Source organism: Acartia tonsa, chromosome 6, assembly GCF_053477335.1.
Source record: "Acartia tonsa isolate MP-2025a chromosome 6, ASM5347733v1, whole genome shotgun sequence".
Classification (NCBI taxonomy): Eukaryota; Metazoa; Arthropoda; class Copepoda; order Calanoida; family Acartiidae; genus Acartia; species Acartia tonsa.
The window spans coordinates 37,859,947-37,884,319 of record NC_137265.1 but is presented as its reverse complement, the minus strand read 5'-3'; the positions used below and the strand labels follow the sequence as shown (position 1 = coordinate 37,884,319).

The window sequence follows — 24,373 nt, the reverse complement described above, 5'->3', positions numbered from 1 at the left end:
TCTCAGATATTGTTTGTGTGCTATTAGTGTTTTATTGTAATTTTACTATTTTGACTGCCTTGAATCATACAATTTTTATTACATAACAAAATATTTCTAAGCTTTTGAATATACCCCTATGGTAATATGACAAATATTTTTATATGTAATATAATTTTCTAAAATGACAACCGGTGTTCAAATATTGTTTATATATCAAGCGCTGGGAATGATTATTTTTATTTGTTTCTGATTAAGAATTAGCGTATTCACAGACAAGCTTGTTAAGGCTTATTCTTTCTGGCACAAATCTAATTATTTTTATACATTTTAATTATCACACGAATATTTTTTTCTATTTATTGAGTATGTAACCAAACTTCAGTCAAATTTGGTCTGTTATTCAATGGGATTAACAAAAATTGATATAAATCAGCTGTGAAAAATCCCCCCCAACGGTCCTTTCTATTGCTTGGTATTTCTATGTTTAAGAACTAAAATGTTAATATAATATTTAAATGAACTTTATTAATAACTGTTACGGTCTTTCATAATAAAGATTGGTTTTGACGGGCGTAATAACTATATAAAATATATGTTTACAATAACCTATTCCTATTTTAGACCTCATATAATATATAATACATATAATATTACATCATAATACTGTATGTTTGTATATAAATAACAATGGTAAAGTGATTGTTGAAGAAATAATTTAGTTTGTGAAATTCTAAACTCTGACACAATGTCTTTGGACGGAAGTCCTGTGGGCTCCAACTCAAGATTCAAGGTTCAGGAGTCAAACTTGTAAAAATATAAATTGTTGTTTTATTGAACATAAAGGCTAAAGTTAACCTCAGCATACATACCTCCAAACAAACTAACATATAGAATATAAAGTAAACTCATTCCTTTTTCAACATTAGTTTGACGTCTGAACATAAATTCTGTTAAAGATAATTAATAAAGAATTCTAAATATGGACATACTTACATTTTTAGACTTGATTATGAAGTTCCTTTGCCTATAACATTGTGCCTTATTGTCCAAGGATTGCAAAAAAAAATTTATTAAATGAATATAAGGACCTTTTATTAAAGATCATAGAAATGCTACACTTTCTAAATTGTACTTAATTGTTACAGTAGTCAACTTGGCGATAGGATAAAAATCTCTGTACGCAAACCTGAAAGTAAGATTATAAGATTGTCTCAATTTACTTTTACTTTGCAGGGATATAAAGGAATAAGACAATGGCCGATAAATTGATGTGCATTCCCAATGACGATACACAAAATTACCCCTTCTGTAGAATAAAATCAGTGGTTTAAACGCTTGGACACTCAACTAAATAAACCAACCAATTAAAATTTATTAAAAGTTCCCAAAGTTGTTAAGCCAAAGAATAAGAAAACGGTGTTATAAAACTTTGGGGACTAGTGTATTTAACAGCCCATTGTCCTCTGCCTCCCTGTGTACTTTGCGTTATTTTCTATTTTTTATATCTTCATTGTGAAACATGAGAATTTGAGACTTTTCCTGTTTGTCTATTATTAGACAAACTATCAGACTAGAATATTTGTAAGTATTTTGGAAAAATGATCTTAGTACCAACCATTGCATAGAAAACGTTACATAACGCTAGTTTTTTTTGCAGATAGAGAGGGGACAATGAGCTGTTTATTGCACTGTTTTATAATAACGCTTTCTTTTTTGTTTACTTAACAACTTTGGAGACTTTTATTGAATTTTGATTGGTTGGTTTATAAAGTTCATTGTTAAAATTTTATTTTAATCTAATGATCATTGGGGGTGTACATTAATTTATCGGATTTTGTCTTATCCCTGTAGATAGATCCCTTACCATTCATAGAGGGCATTATTCTTTAGAACCTTCCATTCCTTGTGTAACCAAACCAATGAGTATAATAATGTTGGAAAGGGTGAGGGGGCAGTTCCACCTTTTTATTATAATCTTTTTTTAGAGCCAAATATGATTGACTATAGAATTTGATCAGTCAAAAAAGATATTTTGCTCCTAATAAATGCATTGTTTTTGTTCTATTTAATGTTAGAAAAAAAATCAAAAGTGTTAAAATGTCTTTCTATTGAGGCAAATAAGTTATTTTGATGTAAAGCCTCCCTGTATGAAAGTACTTTTTAGACACTGAAAAGAATAAATTTAAATGATTTAGATAGATGGGGGATGCTGTTTTGCAAAAATCTGGTTTATACTTGTTTTTATTTTTCAATATAATAATAAGAAAGGGATGTATTGTCAATAACAAATAACTTAGTTTAAATAATTCAATAGAGAACCAGAGTTGCTCTTTTTGTGTGAAACTTTACGTAGTAATTCTATTTCCAAAAAAATATGAAGTAGTTTTAAAAATAAATATTTTTCTCGTATTCATCCTTACTTTATAACTTGACTCTCTCCTATTTGTGCTGACAATATCGGTTTTAGTATTATCAAATTTACCATGTTATACAAGTTCTGAATAATGGTAGTCATCAAAATTGAATTTTCTTCATATTGGATTTTAGATTATATCAACATACTTTGAAAAAATATAAGTTTCATGTATAAAATATAGATGTAATAATGTATGTTTATCCTTGGATAAGAAAATAAAAAAATTATGAAGGCCTGAACCTACAAGAAAGTTACTAATCATATGTTATTTTTTTTTCATTTTCATAGAAAGGGGGGGGGGCGAAAGTGACACTTTTTGAAACCAAAACTAAAAGTCAACAAAGGAACTCAACTAAAAAAATAGTTACAGGTCTGAGATTTTGCATGGCAGTTGCTTTATAGGGGTACAATATGGCACTGTGAAGAAACGGCGGCGCAACCGCCGAAAACCGCCGAGAAAAGGCAAAAAAAAATTCGGCGGGAAACGGCGGTTTTCGGCGGTTGCGCCGCCGTTTCTTCACAGTTCCATATTGTACCCCTATAAAGCAACTGCCATGCAAAATCTCAGACCTGTAACTATTTTTTTAGTTGAGTTCCTTTGTTGACTTTTAGTTTTGGTTTCAAAAAGTGTCACTTTCGCCCCCCCCCTTTCTATGAAAATGAAAAAAAAATAACATATGATTAGTAACTTTCTTGTAGGTTCAGGCCTTCATAATTTTTTTATTTTCTTATCCAAGGATAAACATACATTATTACATCTATATTTTATACATGAAACTTATATTTTTTCAAAGTATGTTGATATAATCTAAAATCCAATATGAAGAAAATTCAATTTTGATGACTACCATTATTCAGAACTTGTATAACATGGTAAATTTGATAATACTAAAACCGATATTGTCAGCACAAATAGGAGAGAGTCAAGTTATAAAGTAGGGATATTGGATTGTAAATTAATCTAATATTCTCATTTATAAGTCTTAGCTTAATAAGAGTACTCATAGTTTTGTTTTAACGTTTTGGATTAGTAATGCATAAATTTAAGTTCTTTATTATTAATATCATATTATTGCATTCTTGAAGCTTTTCTGAAAGGCATAGACCAAAGGGTTATTTCCTTTTAGATTTATTTTGCTTCAGACAATTAAAACCGTTTGTATTGTAGATAAGAAACAACTTTTAAAACATTTATTTTAATGCCTTGATTTATTTATTAGGCTCTAGTTTTTGGATATATATTAACAATTCCTGTGCTACGTATAGTTTAGGATCAAAGTGGTAAAATGTTCCATCTGACTTAAAACTTTTCAACCTTTCTCAGATTTCCAACGGTATGTATAACATTCTTCTATTATTAGCACAAGCCGCGCAGTTTGAATTTTAAAAAATGAACACATTTTTGCACATCCTTTTAAAATTTCATTATCAATCAATCTTCAAATATAAGGCAATTAGAGAAAAAAAAATGCTTCTTAAGGCATAATTTGTTGAAAACCATGAAATATTGTTTTTGGATTTAAAACTTCAATGAAGAAAATGAGATATTGATTATTAATTTCTGTCAATAGTAAGTTGTTTAATAAAGCAATATTTTCCTATTAAATAAAAACACCCTGTATAACAATAATCTACTGAAGTTCCTCACTGAAATGTGAGAGAGTGAAATTTGTACAAAAGTTTGAAGGATTTTCTTCGGACCTAATGAACTTAAATTCAGGGAGGGAGGGGACATTGGGCTGTTTATTACATTAGTCCCCCAAAGTCTTATAATATCGTTTTCTTAACAACCTTGGGGATTTTGATTGGTTGGTTCATATAGTTCAGTTTCTAAACGTTTCAACCACTAATTGTAATCTCCGGAAGGGCAATTTTCTTTTATCGTCATTGGGGATGTATATCAATTCATCGGCCTTCGTATTATCCCTAAAGATCTTTGACTTAAATCAAAGATTTGCGTCTTGCTTATTTTAACAATATTTAGAATTTCAATGTTTCATTTAATTTTTTACTGATTTTAGTTAAATTTATTGGGTTGTTCATTAAAAGAAAGAGGTATTAGATGGTATTGTAATAAATATCTAAATCTTATTCTTAACTGTTAATTTTGTAGGCTTTTATATTTATTTGTTGTAATTGATTACGTATTTTTCACTTCAAAAGCCATACAGAATCATAAATATTTGTACAAAAAAGTTTTAAGTTTTTTTATATTCATTTCATTTTAGCTTCCTTAACTAATACCTATTTATAGGAATCTAGGTATGTATAACTTTTTAGTTTACAAGAAGTTTTGAAATATACTATAAACTAAAAATTATGAGATCTTTCCATTAATCCCGTCTCCAAGGTTTATAGCACCCCCAAACTTGGATTATTATTCCAGGACATCCTTGCTTGTCTCCCTATATTTACATTTTTTTATTTTCACAACCTTTTTATTTATATAAAAAAAACTAGTTCTTTGAATTTTGTCGAGATGTTCTGTCTCAGGATTTTCTCAACATGTGTGTCAGCAGATTCACATTCTTTAGGCCCAGGGACACACAGGGACAGGGTGTTCTACCAATTCTGCAAAAAAAATATGCATCTGCAAATAACATATTAGCCTAGCATCTGTTAATAATTCGATTGGGTATTTGTTGTTTAATGTTATTCCCTTTAACTAGCGCAGTTAAGTTACAGCTTTTAACTATATGATCTTTTCAAATATATTTTTTGCAGAATTGTATAAACATCCCAAAAAGATTTCTTTTTTACCACCAATATGTTGAGGTTAAGAAACTTATTTTTATAATTTATTTGAATTTTATTCATATCCCACATAGTTTTATTGTAGTTACAAGTCTAGTTTTTCAAAATTTATGTTATAGCTATTAAAATAAATGGAAATTTTATAAGTGTTTTTTCAAAAATATTCTTTTTTTAGAATTTAAGTTGGTTAATTTTTTTTATTTTTTTGATAAAAAATTTATGCCTCCAAAATTTCCACCAGTAAATGTTGTTTTTATTTCTTTGATGATAACTTTTATATCTTATTTTTCTACAGGCTTAATTACATTAAAATAAAATAAAAAACTTTTAATAAATTAAAATTGCGAAAAATAAATTTTCAAATACATCAATTTTGTTCCTAGCATAGAAAAGGGCGAACAAACATAAACATTGTCAATAGTTGGGTAGGTAGCAGTAGAATGTGTTCTAAGATTTCCCAAGAGAGAAATATAGAGAAGGGTTATCACAGATTTGCAACATAAAGAGAAAGTATTATTGAGGGGGGGGGGGGGGTTGCAATGCACAGAGTTCACCTTTGAAATGCCATAACTCAAGTCTGCTCCGGACAAATATGAAATGTTTTCCTTTCAGATTTGGCATTTCTATCACAAATAAAGAAGATATATGATTCACTCGCTGTGTGTTTCCTTTCTTTTATAAATTTCTTTTCAGCGTACACTTCTACTTCAATTTTGATCTAACAGATGCACTTAATATAACAAGGATGTCACATCCATGAAAGGGAATCTCAATTATGGCCTACCAAACTTTTGATTAATGGTCAAAAAGAAACTATCTTGTAAATTCTAACCAATATCCTAAAAATTTAAATATTACAAAAATTTGACTCATTAATTTGTGTCATTAAATTTTAGAGTAGCTGCGCTCTAAATATTGTGACAAAAATAATGCTTAAATAAATAGTAAACTCGACTTCAAACTTTTTGGTTCAACTATATGTTAAAATACCAATATAAGTTATTGGAAAAGCTTCAAAATGATCATACAATACTTTTATGATCACAGTATACATAGAGTAGCTGCTCTACTGCAAATGCATCATGTCATTGAAAAGAAAATTATTGAGTTTACCATTGTTTGTATACAACCCATTTTGTGCTGTTATAAACTTTTTGCACTTATCTTCCTTTTGGATATCAGAATTTTACAAAATATTAATTCTAACCAAGCGTGACATATTTACCTATGTATCTAATCCTTTAACGAAATAGATGATCATTTAGTTGACTATTTTTATGGTTTTTACTGTTTCCACTTAAAACATTCATACATACATAATCTTAACATTATTATGAATTTTATATAATCATGTAAAAGTACTTTGAAATAGAAAATTTTTCTTAAGGTTGCTAAGATATTTAAGAGAAAATAAATCAATAATTCCATAAAAATAAAATCAATCATAAAATGCTTAAAACTAAAAATCAAGATTGAACCTGAACCTTGAATCTGTGCCACAAGGTTAATTCTGGCTCTCCTGGAGGCTCTTCCTACCTGGACAATGCTGGAGGTAGTGACACAGAGCCTCTAACTGGTGGCGGTCAACTGGCAGATGAGGTTGCATCCTATCCACCACCACCACCATCCTGTATTCAACAACCACAGTCCCTGCCCTTGTCAGAAGTGGGTCTTTAACATTTTAAAAAAAAAATTAACTTACCTCAATAATAAATCCTGAAGTTATATAGAGGAACTTCCATTAAAGACAAAAAAGTTTCTAAAATTACTTTCGTGTAAATTTCTTTTATGGATCTATTCTTTTGAGATAGACTTTCAATTTTATTCCATATTTTCATTGAACCATTTTTTAATTTTCTTTGTACCCACTCATTGACTATTGGGCATATTCTTCAGGTGGATATAACCTCTCCTGCGAACTCTGTTGTGACCGCCACACCAGATAGTGTACATGTACCCATTCCTAAATATGCTGACCTGGCCACTGATACAGGTACACACAGTTTTATATTAAATGTTGTCTTTAGTTTTATATACAAATGTCGTCTTTAGTTTTATATTAAATGTCATCTCTTAATATTTGTACCATGGTTATTGAATTATCAATATAGGATGCTAACATGGACTTCATTTATTTGTTAATTCGTTAATCTAGTAAGAGTGAGGTGTATGAGGGGGGGGGGGCGTCGTAATTGCAGCCAGCTACATGTTTCACTTTATTATGAATATCGGTGTAAAATACAAGTAATAATAAAACCATTATTGTTTGTATGTTTGTATTAAATTATCTAAAAATCAATATGTGTAAGAGCTGTACACCTTCCTGTTTTCTAAAGTTGTAAAGGTACATAACAGAGTTTGAAAGAGCAATTAATTTCATGAATAAAACAGATAATTTAAAACAATATTGCTCTTTATTATCTATTTTACAAAACTGAGAATTACATCGAGCTAGCTAAAATTTGTTTGATCTATTTATTATATTTTAATTATTTTTAATTAGGCTTTCAGAAATTTTAATTACGATTTTATGCAATATTTGAATTGAAACTTAAATAATAAATTGTTAAAAAGTATAATATGAACAGGAAACAGCCTTATATAAAAGTAACAGGATGTCTATGAGTCTTTCTGTTTGTACTCGCGGATGTAGTTAACCGCTGAACCGATATGGTTCTCCTTTACAAATGAGCTTCTCATAGGTCTTTGAATGGTTTTAACCATTTCGTATGAGGTTATCACCACCCTCCCAAGTTAAATCGCCCCTAGAAAAAATTCCCCCCTCCCCAGAAAAAAATAGAGGCCTCTAGGGGCGTAAGTAAATTGTCTTATCTGATCTTACAAGCAGAAATGATTTGTTACTAATGCACAAAATAAAGTACTTCTAGGACATTAAGTGTTATTGAATATATAAGTAAAGTACATAATACAAATTGAATAATACATATGTTTTTGTTGTTGTATAGTTACACGCCAGGGAGAGAGGGGACAGCGGGCTGTTTATTACATAACTAGCCCTCAAAGTTTTATTTTAACGTTTTCTTATTCGTTGGCTCAACAACTTTTGGGAATTTTAATTGGTTAGTTCATTAAGTTACATTTTAACCACTTATCTACAGAATGGGTAATTTTGTGTATTATCATTGGCAATTTACACAAATTTATCGACCATTGTCTTATCCCTCTAGATCCCTGTTATTATCTTGACGCGTGATTACATTAATCTACAGAAGGGATAATTTTGTGTATCATCATTGGGGATTTACACAAATTTATCGACCATTGTCTTATCCCTTTAGATCCCTGGTTAAACACACACACAATCTCAAATAAACACATTAGATTAATCCTGACTTGAACACACTTTTTCTCACCATTCTCTCGCTGTTATTGATATTAGGCCCATTTTTCATGTTACTAGGTATTACAAATACGAAAATTTTACATTCTTTTCACTTCTTACAATGGATACAAAATATATATGAATATTATGACAGGGAGAAATATTCGTAAATTTAGGTTGCTAACAAGGACATAATTTATTGGACAGTTCGATAATTGAGTAGGAGGGGATTGAAGGGGGATCGTTAATTCATCCCGCTACAAGTTTCACTTTATTCGAGTACATGATAATCTGGTGTAAGATCCAATTAATATTAAATCCTTTCTTCTTCCATAAATTATATAATGCTTTCTCGTAATCATTCGAATCCGGTGGATAGGAACCGGTTCTCATCCATACGAAAAAACTATGTCTAGCATCGTACTATATCCAGCTTTCTACGAATATAGAAATGTACAATCATAAGATTAAAACTAGTTTTTTTTTAGCCCCGAGGTGCCGAAGGCACGGGCGCGAAAGCGGTTTATAATACGATGAAAGAAATAACTATTCTCGTCATTTGTATGCCCCTTTTGTTAAAAAGAGATTTTTAAATTGAAATTTTTTAAATTAACACTAGTCCTTACCACGGCTTTTTGTTTCCTAAGAAGTGCAGCTAAAACATTAAGACATAGACACAAAAAAAGCCAATATTTTCAAAGTAAATTGTAATTGGCTATAATTTTTAAAGATTATTTAAATTTTTATTGAGGATGCTGCTAGAATGTTTAATTTTTTTATTTGTTCAATAATATATGTGATCTTAAAGGGTAAAAATTTGGAAGATAAATTGATGTTAATTCACAATGATGGTAAACAAAACTACCATTTCTGTGTAGATTGTAATTATTGGTTCGGACACCCGAAGTTTAATTAAACTTTGATAAACGTCCTTAAAATTTCTAAACCAACGAATTAAGTGAATGTGTTAGTAAAACTTTGGTCACCATAATAATTTACAGTCTAATGTCCCTTTTCCTGCATTGCATTTGGTCTGTCTCTATTCTGGAAAAGGCATTACCAGTTTTGTGTTAATTACTAATCCCTGTTAACCCATTGTTTTCGTTGCCGCCTTGTTGATTGATAGTTCTGTCAGGGCTATTCTTTATAATATGGTCGACCCAGGGATTTAAAGGGATAAGGCTATGTACATCACAAATGATGATACACAAAATTACCTCTTATGTAGATTACATTTAGTGGTTTCAAACAATCAATCATAATTCAATAAAAGTCCCCAAAGTTGTTTAGCAAATGAAGAAGGAAACGTTATTGTGGACTTTGGAGACTAGTGTAATAAACAGCCCAATGTCCCCTCCCTCCCTGTGGTGGACCAGTGGGCTCTGTTGCACCATAATATATCTCACTTACAATAATGTATACTACACAATGTTTGCTTTTTGTTTTATATTTTTAACACTGGCGAATAACAGTTGAGAATAGCTGTTCCAGGTTCTTGATGCCCCTGGAGGCTTCACCAGTAGCAGACAGCTCAAATTTTGAAAGATATCCTCTTATAAAACTAAAAAAAACATATGGCTTCCAAACCGATTAATGTCTAAGCCATACTGAAAAATCATGTATTTTATCGTATTATGTCCAGTTTTCTACAAATATAAAAATATACAATCATAATATAAAAACTAGTTTTGTTAGCCGTGCCTTCGGCATCTCGCGGCTAACAAAACTGGTTTTAATCTTATATTTGTACATTTTTATATCCGTGGAAAGCTGTTGATATCACAATGCGATAAGTAACTGTTATAAAGGAAGAATGGATTATTTTTTAAATCCCATATAAAAGTGTAAAGTACATCCTCTTAGGAAGCTTAGTTGAAATAGAAATCAAAAGCGTACTTTTGACTCTAAAAATAATGAATTCATCGAAAATCCTTTATCATGATCAATTTATTTGAAAAGTAGAGAACTTGACTTTTCTTTTATTTAGATTGTCACTGCTTTGCTCATTATAAACATAATTATCCTTGTTTCATTAACAGTCTATTGATAGTTCCTTTAGATTAATTAGATATTTGTATTATTCCACTTTAAAAAAAGATATAAAGATACACATTTTATAATTTTCCTTTAGATAATAGATAAAAGGAATGGGAAAGAGATAATTTTTTTAAAAAAAAGTCAACACCATTGACATATTTAAAAATCATCTAAATTGTTTATCCTTGTGATAAAGTAACAGGATCTGCGCCTGTCTGTCTATGTGCCCATGGATTTCTCCAACTGCTGAACCGATATGCTTCTCTTTTATACGTTAGCTTATCTTAGGTCCTATAACGAGTTTGGGGAGGTTATCACCATCATCCTAAGAGAAATCACCAATAGAAAAAAATATAACAACCACCCACATCCTCCTGAAGTGTCCCTAGAGGCCTCTCGGGGGCAAAGTCGCTAGTAATATTTGAATAGGAAAAGTCTTTTCAATGAGAATTTTGACTTGGTAAATTGAACATAAAGTAATTTTTCATCATGAAACATGTTACTCCATAGATATATTAACTTCCTTCCTTAAGGTAAATTATGAAAGAAAATTACACAATATATACTCAAAATAGACAAAAGATTTGTCATGTGGACAATTTTTTCATTCTTACAGCAATTTTCTTTATCTTGCTCAATTATCTTTTCATGAAAAATAGATAAAGGTTCTCAAAAATATTTTCTTGTTAAGAGAAAATTTTCAAATAATGTTTTTGGTACATCTATACCAGGGAAGGAGGGCACATTGGGCTGTTTATTATATTAGTCCCAAAGTTTAAAAATAACGTTATCTTATTCTTTGGCTTATCAACTTTGGAGACTTTTCTTGAATTTTGATTGGTTGGTTCATTAATTTGAGTCTCCAAACGCTTTAACCACTAATTGCTATCTACATAAGGGGTAATTTTGTGTACCATCATTAGGGGTGAACACCAATTTATCGACAATTGTCTTATCCCATTAGATCCCTGCGATTTAAAGTATGTCTTATTTTTGTTAAAGATTTTAAGAGACCTCTTTATAAATAAGTTACTTTTGAGAATTTTAGTATTTTTATAAGATTTTATCTTTATAAAGTACACTCTTGAAGGTAGATAATACTTTACTACGGTGTACATTAACTTCCTCAAATATTTAGGGTTTTATAATCGATAAAAAAGTTAATTAATACAGAGGACGTTTTATAAAAAATGTTAAGATAAATAATCCAGATAACTACCTGGATCCATTGTTGGGGACTTTTTTCGTCTGCTAGCAAATTGCTTTCTGTTTTTTTTGTAGCGACTTGGCTGTGTTAATATTTCCAATGCTATTGTCTGATATTTATAGACCGAATTGAAAGTCGTCACTGGGTCTACGGGGTGGGGAGTTATTTAACCCCTTCCCCTTCTATTGTTTAACTTTATTTTTTAATGATTGTTATTAGTAATGGTTGTTTTTTTTACTAATGTAATCATATGCGGTTACGTTGAGATGATATTGTGATACACGGACGGAAGTGAATGTACATCATATTTAACAAAAGAGAAACAGAGAGACAAAAGTATTTTTCAGTGAGGGTGGGAATATTGGACTATGAATTATTATGGTACCCATTCCTTGGATTAAAACTTTGGGTACTTTCATGAAAGCTTGATTGGTTGGAATAAACAAGCAGTGTTTAGACTTTTCAACTAATAACTTTAACTTACAGAAGGCATAGATTTGTTCATTATTATGGCCAATGTACATAATTTTATTCTCCGTTGTATTATCCCTGTAGTTCCCTGGAATACTGGGAGCACCCACCACCAATTATCTCATCTCTTAAGGTTGTATTATATCATAGAAGCATGGTGGCCAAAAAATTTTTTAACAAATATTGCCATATTTTTTTTCATTTTGATCTTTTCATCTCTGTATTAAAAATGTATCAAGGGTCTAAAGGGCTAAGACAGTTGCCGATAAATTGATGTACATCCTCAAATGGTAATACACAAAATTACTGCTATTGTAGATTACAAATAGTGGTTGCAACGTTTGGACTCTCTACCTAATGGACAACCCAATCAAAGTTAAAAAAAATGTTAAGTTGTTAAGCCAACAAATTAGAAAACGTTATATTAAAATTTTTGGGACTAGTGTAATAAACAGCCCAATGTCCCCTCCACCCCTGAAAATTTATCCTCTTAACTATATTCGGATACAGAATACCTCCAAAAAGTTATTAGCTATCTAATATATATACATTATTTGGTACACCCTATATATACTAAGTAGAATGTAGATGGAAAAGTGATATAATGTGATTTGCATTATTATCATCATATTTCTATTCTCATATGATAGGGTTAACAATAGATATATTTCTCTATAGATACACTAGCGTTTATGCCCCTAGAAGCCTCTATTGGCCCTTTGAGGGTAGAGGTGAAGTAGACCCACCCCACTTTTAGTTTTAGTTTAAAAAAACAAAAGGTAAAAAAATTTGAAGGGGGGACCTTTTTTAGAGGCAATTTCTCTTGGGAGTGTAGTTGTACTTTCCCAAAAAATAGTTAAAGACCTTCCCTGGACCTTTAAGAAACTTCACTCTAAATAAGAACCATATCGGTACTGCGGTCAGCGAGATCCTTCGTTACAGACAAACAAAAACTTAATATAATAGGATTAAATAGAGTGAAAATCCAGCCTTTAAACTTGTTCTACTTAATACTTTTAAAAGGCTAAGACTTTAAGACTAAACGGCAGGGATCTTAAGTGACTAGACAATGGCCGACACAAAATAATCCCTTCTGTACATTACAATTAAAGGTTAAAATGTTTGGATAATCAACTTAATGAAACAACCAATCAGAATGCGAAGTCTCTTAAGTTTTGGATAAGAAAACTTTTATAAAGATTTTGAAGACAAGTGTAACAAAGAGCTTAATGTCCCCTCCCTTCCTGACTAACAGTGCTATTGTTTGTTGTCATTTATCGCCAAATTGAGTATCCAATGAATTGAGCATCTACCATAGTATATCTATTTATCGTTCATACATCACATGTACATTATATTATTTAGTTGTATCTATTCACATATTATCATTTATCTTGTAGTTAGCGCAGCTACTCTTGAAATATAATATGTTTGTACCTCCGACCTTTGAATATGTTGCCACTTCATATTACAATAAAATACTTATATTTCTAATTAATTCTCTTTGAATTTTTGTATTCTTGTTTTTTTCTGTTCTCTTAAACTCTGATTTTTCACATATCAATAAATAAAAATGCATTCATGTATTTCCATCTTATATCGTTTACTAACGGCCGCACTCTTAGCATCCAGGGGCTCTGTACTATATTTTTTTTAAGTTGGAGGCAAAATAGTTGTCTATATTCCATGTCCCCTGTGAATTACCTCAGAGAGGGAGGTGACATTGGGCGGTTTTTTACACGTCCTCAAAGTTTTTTACTAACGTCTTCTAATTTTTTTGCTCAATAACTCTGGGTACTTTTATTAAAATTTGATTGGTTTCATAAAGTTGAGTTTTCAAACGTTTTAACTACTAACTGCAATCTAAATAATAAGTAATTTTAGGTATCATCATTGGCGATGTACATCAGTTTATCGGTCATTGTCTTATCCCTTTATATTCCCTGTTATTACCTTGACGCGCGAAAAATACAAACAAACACAACGTTTTGGATTGAAATAGATAGATATGTAAAATGGCGCCTGGGAGAGAGGACAATGGACAATATATTTATAATCGTATTCCCAATATTTTGAGTTTTCAATAATTCCAGAATTGTCTTACCTGTTCATTATATTTGTCAAAAGATGTAGTTAGTTTTGATTCAATCTTTGGGTATAGTCCCTTTTGTGGCAACGTTTCTTAAGAGGCGTTTCTGCGTATTTTTATTGTAGCCTTTCCCCTATTTCTAGCCCATGTGGGAGGCTTTAACACTGCGGGGCCAATTGCCTAACCCTCCGGGGCAAATACCTAACCTAAAATAACCTATTAAAAGCTACGGTGAAAATACGACGAAACGCCCCGTAAGAGGCGTTGACACCCCAATCTTTTTACAAGTCATGTTCTAAATAATTAACTTATGTATCTTAATTTGATTTAAGTACACTGTAAGTATTTGCAAAAGATTTATTTGAATATATTTGTTCCCGTTTTCCTATTATATTTGACTGACGTATTTAAACATCTAAAAAGACGCGCGTTTCACGACGAAAAGGGCAAATAAACAATATCCCTTTTTTGGAAAATGGAGTATCCAATCCATACGTACTCCCCTTAATATGGATTTTTGAAGAAAAATAATTTATTCTTTTCTAGGTAAGGTTTAAAGCCCCGTATGAAGGTATATATCTACAAGTTTCTGGAAAAGGGGGATGTTATTTAATCCCCATTAGCAAAATTCAGGATTTTACAAGCATACATATAACCCTATTTATTTTATCATAAACATGTCTATTTACATAGTTAAAAGTCATTTTTTTTCTGAACTTGCATTTAGAAAACAACTTTATAAGTAGATGTCTGTATCTTATATGAATCTTAAGTTAAAGTGGATTTTTTGTTTAATAAGATGCTCAAGTCAAGATTATTCCGTACTGTACATAAGTACATTGTTGAAAGACCACAACAAATAAAATATAGCAAAATTTAAAGTAATAGTAGTTCTACAAATTTGATTTTTTAAATAAATGGGCGGGGGATTGGCCTTTACCTTCAAAAAAAGCCCCAAAACTGCCTGAAATATTTCGACTTTTAAGCCTTAAATGCACTAAAATAATTTTGAATTTTTTGTAAGTTTGTATGGACATAACTGGCAAAATAATGCCCGCGTTGTGTTTGTCAGAACAAATGATAAATTTTGGCAAGGATTGCGAAAATAACAAGGTTGCCTGCTTCCAGCAGTTTTCGCGCAAAGGATTAAAGTGCTTGCTTGTGGTCAGGGGATTCAATTGGTTGATGTATAGACCCTTTAACAGGTCATATATTTTAACTGGTGCAATCTATTAAAATTCATTGTTAAGATATACAGATATATGTCAAGCAATCAAAGGGTTACTTTTCTGTGTAAGTAAGGCCATATGCCCTGCTGAAGTTACATAGAAAACACAAAAAAAACTGCAGTTATCCTTAAAAGATCATGTTACATTACGGAATCCAAGCAGTATAGAATAAAATTTTAGGCAAAAAAATGAAAAAACGAGGAGCTGATTTACGTACATATTATAAAACACTTCATTACGGCCAGTTTATACTTTTAATAATCTTAAAACAGAAATTTTAAAGAATTTTAATTAAGAATAGTTGATCAAAAATATATTGATAAGCCCGGGAAGAAAGAGTAAAAATTTCATAAAATAATTTAGATAATAAATCAATATATTCTAAATATATTTTTATTTTACAAAATATCTTTCAAAAGCATAAGATACCCAATTTCGTTTTTCTTTTTAGTTAAGATTAATTTTGGTCTGTGATAGATATTAGCCAGGGATTTTAAGAAAGAAGACAATTGATGTACATCCCCAATGATGATACACAAAATTACCCCTTCTGAATATTAAAATCGGTGGTTGAAATGTTCAAACACTCGACTTAATTTACCAACCAAAAAATTTACTAAAGTCCCCAAAGTTGTTAAGCCAACGAATAAGAAAACGTTATTATAAAACTTTGGGGACTAGTGTATTAAACAGCCACTTGTCCAGTCCCTCCCTGGATTTTTTTAGGATTTAGTCAGTATCTTTATAAAAATCAAATGTTTATATTAACAGAAGAGAAAATATATTTTGTTGGCATACCTACGTATTTCTTTCTATCAATGTTTATTGTTTTTTCCCTCAGATAAAAACATATTTTATTTTGATCAAAAGTAGGCTTAACTAAAATTATAATATAAATATTAGACAAAAACTTTATATTTGTAACCTCGAGACGGTTGAATGTCGCAGTGCTAATTCTTTTAATTAATTAAGAAAGAAAAAAACTAGAACTTAAATGTTAAGATATTTATTATATTATATAATTTATTGATATTTTCATTTTAATGAGGAAACACTAAAAGTAGTTAGGTTAGCTACCTAACTTTATGTTATACATGAAGATTGCCCTAATGAGATATTTTAAGATTTAAAATTTAAGTAAATGGGTTGGGGCGGATGCGCCACTTTTTGAACAAACACAAACACACAAAAAGTGATACAGCAAAGCAATGGATATTGCCTGTCAGATGTATGATGTGGAATTTTAAGAACGTCAGTGTGACTTTAGCTGCCTCCAAAAAAGTTCCATATTGTACCACATTAAATCCAAGTGCTAAAAAACTTTTTATAAATTTTTTTAAAAGTTAAAAATCCTCCTTCCTTTTTTAAATCTACAACAAAATAAGTTGTTGAGTAGCTTTTCTACAACTGACAATGACGCTTTTCTGCACTTGACACAATTAATGCTCTACTTGTAATTATGTTAGATATAAAAGCTACAAGTAAAACAGCAAATAAAAAGGGGCAAGGAATAAAATGTTCTTGTACTCTTGTACAAATTTCAAGTAAAGCAGCAAATAAAAATTTCAAAATGAAATATTGCCATATTGATTTGAAAATATATTGAATAGTAGCTTTCGCAATTCTCCGTAAAGTTGTGATTAAGATTCCAGTGAAATGCGCTTATTAGTTCAAACTGATTTTAAATATGCGTTTAATTGTACACAGCGTTTGTTCCACATTAAGAATAGTTAGACTTAATAAGCACATTTGACTGGAAGCTTGCTTACAATTTTATGGATTATTGCGAAAGCTTTTTTGTTGTTTTATGAACGCACTTTTAAAAAAAAACTAGCAAAATTTAAAATTTGATATTACTATGTTGCGGCATAGCTATTATTAGAATTAAATTATACAAGTACTTTTACAAATAGAATTACAACAGATTTTTTTCAGGGATAAGGCAGTGGATCTAGATAAATAGTCGCGCATGTACAGGCTTGCAAATATACTAGAAATCAGGGTTCTTTCTCACAAAGAACCCTGATTAGCACTGATAGACTCCCCCCATCTTATTTTGAAATAAATTGAACAAGGGAGGCCGGGGGTTAATTTTTTTATTATTAATTTTGGTCAGGTTAGATTAGGTTATACTATGTTCTTGGGTAGCCCAACGGGGTTAGTGCACCACTATATAGGCCCCAAGGGGTTAAACATAGGAAGAAAAAAGTAAGAAATGGGGAGGTAGGTTGTGCTAAAATTCCGTAAAAGTGTGAGTTTTCAAGCTTAAAAAAAGTAGTAGAACGATAATATTTACTAAATATGTGTATTCCCTATTGAAAAGAACTATAGACAAAAAATTTGTATTAAAATTAACATAAATTTTATCGTTTTACTACTGTTTTAAGCCTTAAAACTCACACCTTTACGGAATTTTAGTACAACCTACCTCCCCCTTATAAGAGAACCTAATATGTGTTAAATAGTTTAATTTAATTAATGAGTTTAATTTTCATCTTTTGACTTGAGTACACGCGTATTATAAAACAAATGTATGTCTATCCAATTTAAGTAATGTGTATAGAAATCAACGATTTCTATCAGGGATCTAAAGGGATAAGACAATGGCTGATAAATTGATGTACCTCCCCAATGATGATACACAAAATTATCCCTTTTGTAGATTACAATTATTGGCTGTAATATTTGGACACTCAACTAAATGAACCAGCCAAACAAAGTCCCCAAAGTTGTTGGACCAACAAAGAAGAAAACGTTATTATGAAACTTTGGGTACTGTTGTAATAAACAGCCCAATGTCCCCTCCCTCCCTGGATTTCTCTGGACATATCAAATGGACGACGGAAACATTTCTTTATTTGCCATAATTACATAAAGTTGGTGCCAAATTTCTGGAATTAGCTTAATATGTGTATGACTTTCAAAAACAGGAGTTTTAAAACGGGTGGATTAGCAAAGCTTGGTACTTTTTTTTATTATTTTTATGAGTAAAAACTTTATTTTGCTTAGAGCTGTGTTATTAAAATGAATTTGGCTTATGTTTTTTAATTGCTTTTCACTATTCGCTGAAGATATGGAGGGGACATTTGATTTTAAATTGTACTGGTACCCAAAGTTTTATAACCATGTTATTCGATAGCTTAGAAACTTTTATTAAATAGTAATTGGTGAGTTCAATACCAGTAGTGTCTAAACTTTTAACCAATTTTGTTTAGCATCATTGGGGATGTATATCAAATTATCGTCCATTGTCTTATCCCTTAAGATCCCTGATTTGCTAAGTCTTGTTCCTGTGGAAATAATCATCCCTCTATCTGTATGTATCACCTGTATATACATGCCAAAGAAAATCTAGAAAGATAGAAATCTTTCCTCTTTTATGCTCCAAGTTTTAAGTACAATCATGTAATCATAATGTAATTTTACCCAGGGCTTTCAGGGAGTAAGGGAGGGGACAATGGGCAATTAATTCAATATAAGAGTTATCAAAGAAAGGGCATGAAATCCAGTTTAATCCAATAAATTTGTAGGAAATTATAAAGGGATTGTTAATTGAATAATAGATTTCCATAGCGTCATGTAAAGTGAAATCACAACTTGTTTTTGTAAAATATATTGAGGTTTTTTGGTGTGATTTTTATATTAAAAGATTATTGTACCCGGCCAGCTGCTAGCAAGAATATGACTGCCCCTTTTTATTCTGTATATTTCTCTTGCCCCTTGCCCCCACCTCCCTTCTCCCTTCTCCCCGTCTGCTACATTCAAAACTAACACAACGAGTGTTTATTTCCCTTGCCCCACTTCCCTTATCCCTTCTCCCCGTCTGCAATATTCAAAACATACATAACGAGTAGCGGCATTTCATGCGCAAGTCCCCAAACTCAGTCAGAAACTGCTAAATTCTTGCACATTCCCTTTAAGCCAGTCCCCAAAGTCTGAGACTCCTAAAAATTGAATATTCGATCCATTGTCCCCTCCCTTACTCCCTGCAGGGCTTTACACGGGATAAGACAATGGCTGATAAATTGATTTACATCCACAATAATAATACAAAAGTTTTGACACTTGCATTTTGGAATCAACCAATTGAAATTCAACAAAAGTACACATAGTTTTTTGATTCCAAAAATAAATATCGTGGTTATAAAACTTTGGGTACAAGTTTGATCTACATTCCATTGTCACTGCCTCCCTCATGTTTGGGTCCTAACGGATTACAAAAACTACAAAATATATTAAAACCAACCTTTAAATCTGCCATTCATTTGATTCAAATGACCCATAAACACACACACGCACTCATCCAGCTACTTTAATAAAAAGAATTACCAAGGCACATCACTTGATATACTGGGATCTAAAAGGATAAGACAATGGCCGATAAATTGATGTACATCCCCAATGATGATACACAAAATTACTGCTTCTTTAGATTACAATTAGTTTTTAAAACGTGTGGACACTCAACTAAATTAACCAACTAATCAAACTCACTAGGGAAATATACGGTGGGGAAGTTGACCCTTCAATTTTAAAAGAAAAAAAAACTGTTTTTTTAAGGAGGTGGGATAATTTTTTTCTTTTGTTAATTTCTCCTGGGAAGGTAGAGATACCCTCCCCTCAAATGGTTTTAAATCTTCCCAGAACTTATGAGAAGCTGCACTACTGTAATGGAGATCCGTGTCGGTTGAGCGGTTAGCGAGATCTTTCGGTAGATAGACAGATAGAGAATCGGATCTACTGCAGTTCACGGTAAAATATTGCTGGTAACGAATATTTCCAAAAATCTATGAATTTTAAAGGCTGCTAGCTGTCAAACAGCTGAACGTACAGATCATACCCGCACACCATTTTAGGCGGCATAAGAAAGCCTACAAATAATCTGAAATAGCCAAGATCCAATGATGCACAGGGAAAGCTTCACTGAAGAAAAAACGCGTAAAATAGGTCTTTTTCGCGCATTTCTCTGCACTGCGAGATATTAATACATTATTGATTTATGGCTATTCCAGATTATTTGTAGGCCTTCTTATGCCGCTTATAACAGTGTGCGGGCATGCTCTGTACGTTCAGCCGTTTGGCAGCTGGCAGCCTTTAAAATTCATAGAGTTTTGGAAATAATCGTTACCAGCAATATTTTACCGTGAACTGCAGTAGATCCAGAGATACTGTTACTTTTATATGACAAATATCATTGTCCGCATTTTTATTTTTATACAATATTTATCTCTGTCCCAACTAAATGTTGATGACAAGAACGTACCTGGGGAATAAAGTCACTGTGTGTTCTAATATCAAGGGATCATATTTTTCTGACATCTTATTCTGGGAAAAGAATACGCCAGGGATGAAGGTATAGGCCAATAGCATAAGAAAAATATTGGGAATAACTTAAGGAGCCCATCTAATTTGAAATTGTTTGTCAACATTTTTTGTACAAACAAAATGAATATGATAATGATTAAGCTATTACAATGGATGTAGAATATACATGGATATTATGACAGGGGGAATATAGCTTACTAACATGGAACTCGTTTATTGGTCAGTCCGTTTATCAAGTAGGGGGGGGGGGATCGTTATTTTAGCCCGCTGCATGTTTCACTGTATTAGAGAACATGAATATCTGGTGTGATATCCAAGTAATGATATATCCATTACTATTTCTAATATTATAAAAAACGTATTCTTGAAATAAAATAAAAGCAAATAATAATAAATTTCAATACAAGTCTAGTGGAAAATTTTGTATCGATGCAAAATTATAAAAGAATTTAAAGTTATATAAATGTTAATGATCATAAAAATGCATCAAACTAAGCTTTTCATCTTAGTTACAAATTTGTTTTTTCTTTATATTTTTCTTAATAAATAAAATCTCTTTTTATAATGATAGTTATAAAAGATAGTACAATAGAAAGATTTTTCCAGAATGGCCTCGAAACTGATTAATATCCACTAGATTAGAACCGGTTCTCTGTAATACAGAAAAATCACATATAGCATCGTATAACAGACAATTTCTTACGAATATTAAAAAAAACATAAGATTAATATATTTTTGTTTTCGGTGCTGGTTTTAATCTTTTAATTTTTCATATTGATGTCCGCGGTAGTTGTCTATAATTCTGTGCAATAAATAACTATTAATCATTAATAGAAAATAAACCATCTGAAGACTTTTAAGTATAAAATAGCCGAAACCATCCTAGGACCAGTATGGAGCTTCTTAAACTGGAGAACTCATTTGGAACAGTATTAGCGAGATCTTAAAGAACAAACTTACAAAAAAAACTTTATAAGGTTAATAGACCTAATTTAAACCATAAAATTTTCTAAACACGAAATAGTCTTTATCAAGTTATCCCTAGTTTGAAAAAAAGACTTTTATAATTTCTTTATTATTAATATTCTAGAAAATAAATTATAGATTTAGATAATTTTTCTGTGTATTACTATAATTATGCTGGTAAAAATGTATAAAAATATACATACATAATATTTATATTTTTCAAACAATGCATATTCTCTTTTTAATGATTGCATAAGTATAAAATCATAAGGTTTCTCTATAAATTATAGCTATATACATTTTAGTTTATGTAATAGTTATATATTATTTTAACTGTCATAAAATTTCTTACAATTTGTATCTATACATTTATTAATACTAGATTTTATGTACTTAAACAGTTATTTATCGCATTGTATTATGAACAGCTTGAACCGGATAGTAAAATAAGAAATTATCAAATTAATTCTAGTTTTGTTAGCCACTAGGGTATTATATTACCATTTTTATTTTATTATTTGTCGAAAATTGTCTATATTACATTACTATATATGATTTTTCAGTTTGGCTTATGCCCTTTCTAATCCAGCGGATATTAATCGAATTCGAAGCCATACTGGAAATTATATTCTTCAGTTTTAATTTGTGACGGGTTAGAGGCAAAATATTTCTTCATATCCCTCCCCTAATTTCATGTTAATTACCCATATTTCCACTTTATCTTATACCATCAAAGACAGAAAAACGGGCATAATTAAACAGTTGCCTAATAGCCAAAAATCCAATTTTTTCGCACAGGGCCAAAAATCTTAACCTAATCTTTTGCTTCAAATAAAATTCATACGAGATATCAGGGTTGGCAATTATAATATTTTGTTTCGTTTATTTTCTTTTGAAACCTGGCCACCCTGTCCTGCAGGGATTGATTGATGTAAGGTGATTATATATCTTGATTTGCCATTGACCTCTACACCCTACCTCTCCCCCTTGCTTTTCCTTCCTTCCACTCCATTTTCTAATCCATATAAACAGGAAGGTAATGAGAGGTAAGGACATTAGATTAAAGATATACTCTGGTACTTAGAAATATGGGGGTGAATAAACCCCCATATGCCTACCCCCACAAAATAAAACTTGGACCTCCTTGTCTGGTACCCAAAGTTTTCTAATCATGCTTGGGTACTTTTGTTAAATGTTCATTGGTTGCTTTAAACTATTAATGTAAAAACTTTTCAACCAATAATGTTCTTTTTAACAGTGGGGTAATTTTGTTTAACATCATGTTTGATGTACATTAATTTATCGTCCATTGTTATTTCCCTAAAGATCTCTTTCCATTACTCATCAATTCACAAGGGTGCACTAAAATATTTATTTAATAATAAGAATACTTTTTGTTGTGAAAGGTTTCTCTATTACTTCTTTTATAATTTTGTCATGGTTAGTTATTATGAAAATGTTTTTAACTTCAACCTACCACCCTTAGCTTATTGGCTACTCAAGACTTTAATCCCTGAAAATTCCAGCCGTTAATCTTGAACAGGAATGGAGAAAATTGCAAAAACGTAAAAATCTAGGAATCGATCTAGCACCCCAATTAATAGACAGACGGACAAAACAATGTATAGATTAGATGCGCATATGTCATAGTAATCATCACTAAAAATTTCACACATAGCGTTACTGACGGACGGACAGACAAAGTGAAATATAGAGTAGCTTCGCTACTAAAAATAGCTGATTACACGACGAAATATGTAGTGAAGAATAAATTATTATCTGTTGTTCCATCCCTGTTGTAAATATGTGCAGGTATTAGTTGTATCCCCAACCAATTGACCTTGGTGTAATCCGCCTGATTAATTCTATTTTGCCACCCCCTCCAGGGATGTAAGGAATCTTCTAAATTTTGTAATATATCCTATACCCTGTTTTCCCGGGGAGGGAGTGAACATTGGGATGTTTATTTCACTGGTCCCCAAAGTATATTAAAATAGCGTTTTCTTATTCGTTGGATTAACAACCTTGGGAATTTATTTGGATTTTTGATTGGTTCATTTATTTGAGTTTCCAAACGTTTTAACCACTAACTGTAATCTATAGAAGGGGTAATTTTGTGTATCATCAATTTATCGGCCATTGTCTGATCCCTTTAGATCCCTGGTGCCTTCCCCTCCCCTTTTTTCCAAATGACTTAATGACCAATCTGGACTGTACTAAGTAATTAAAGCAATGGTGACTATTGTGCCCAGGTTTATATATACATCACTTAGTGTCAAACTAATTCCATGACCCAATGTATTACTTCATAGATTTGTTTGCCAAAATAAAATTGGACGAATTGATTAAAAGCATACTTCAACATAAAAAAAGTTGTATTTTCTAAATTCTTTATTTTGTTAGGTAATAACCATAATATCCGTTAATAAATTGAAATTTGGTATTTATATACAGTTTGACTTTCATAACGCGTTTGATCACATAATTATATCTTGTATTTTTATATTATATTTTCCTCCTAGATTAATAACTGTTTTTGACATTTTAAAGGGT

The 24,373-nt window shown here is 31.0% G+C and overlaps 1 protein-coding gene across 15 annotated transcripts in view; it reads left to right on the top strand.

Moving 5' to 3' along the window:
• The window catches only part of kcc (solute carrier family 12 member kcc), a 221,266-nt gene that overhangs the window by 121,165 nt on the left and 75,728 nt on the right, over positions 1-24,373 (top strand). The window contains exons 1-3 of one of the 15 annotated variants that reach the window (XM_080164713.1): positions 614-772; positions 6,656-6,817; positions 7,049-7,145. The exons of the other annotated variants lie outside the window; for them this stretch is intronic. Coding sequence (XP_080020839.1) covers positions 728-772; positions 6,656-6,817; positions 7,049-7,145 — 304 coding nt within the window. The 5' untranslated portion in view covers positions 614-727. Of the gene's footprint in view, positions 1-613; positions 773-6,655; positions 6,818-7,048; positions 7,146-24,373 lie in introns of those variants that run through there. 15 annotated transcript variants of the gene reach the window in all.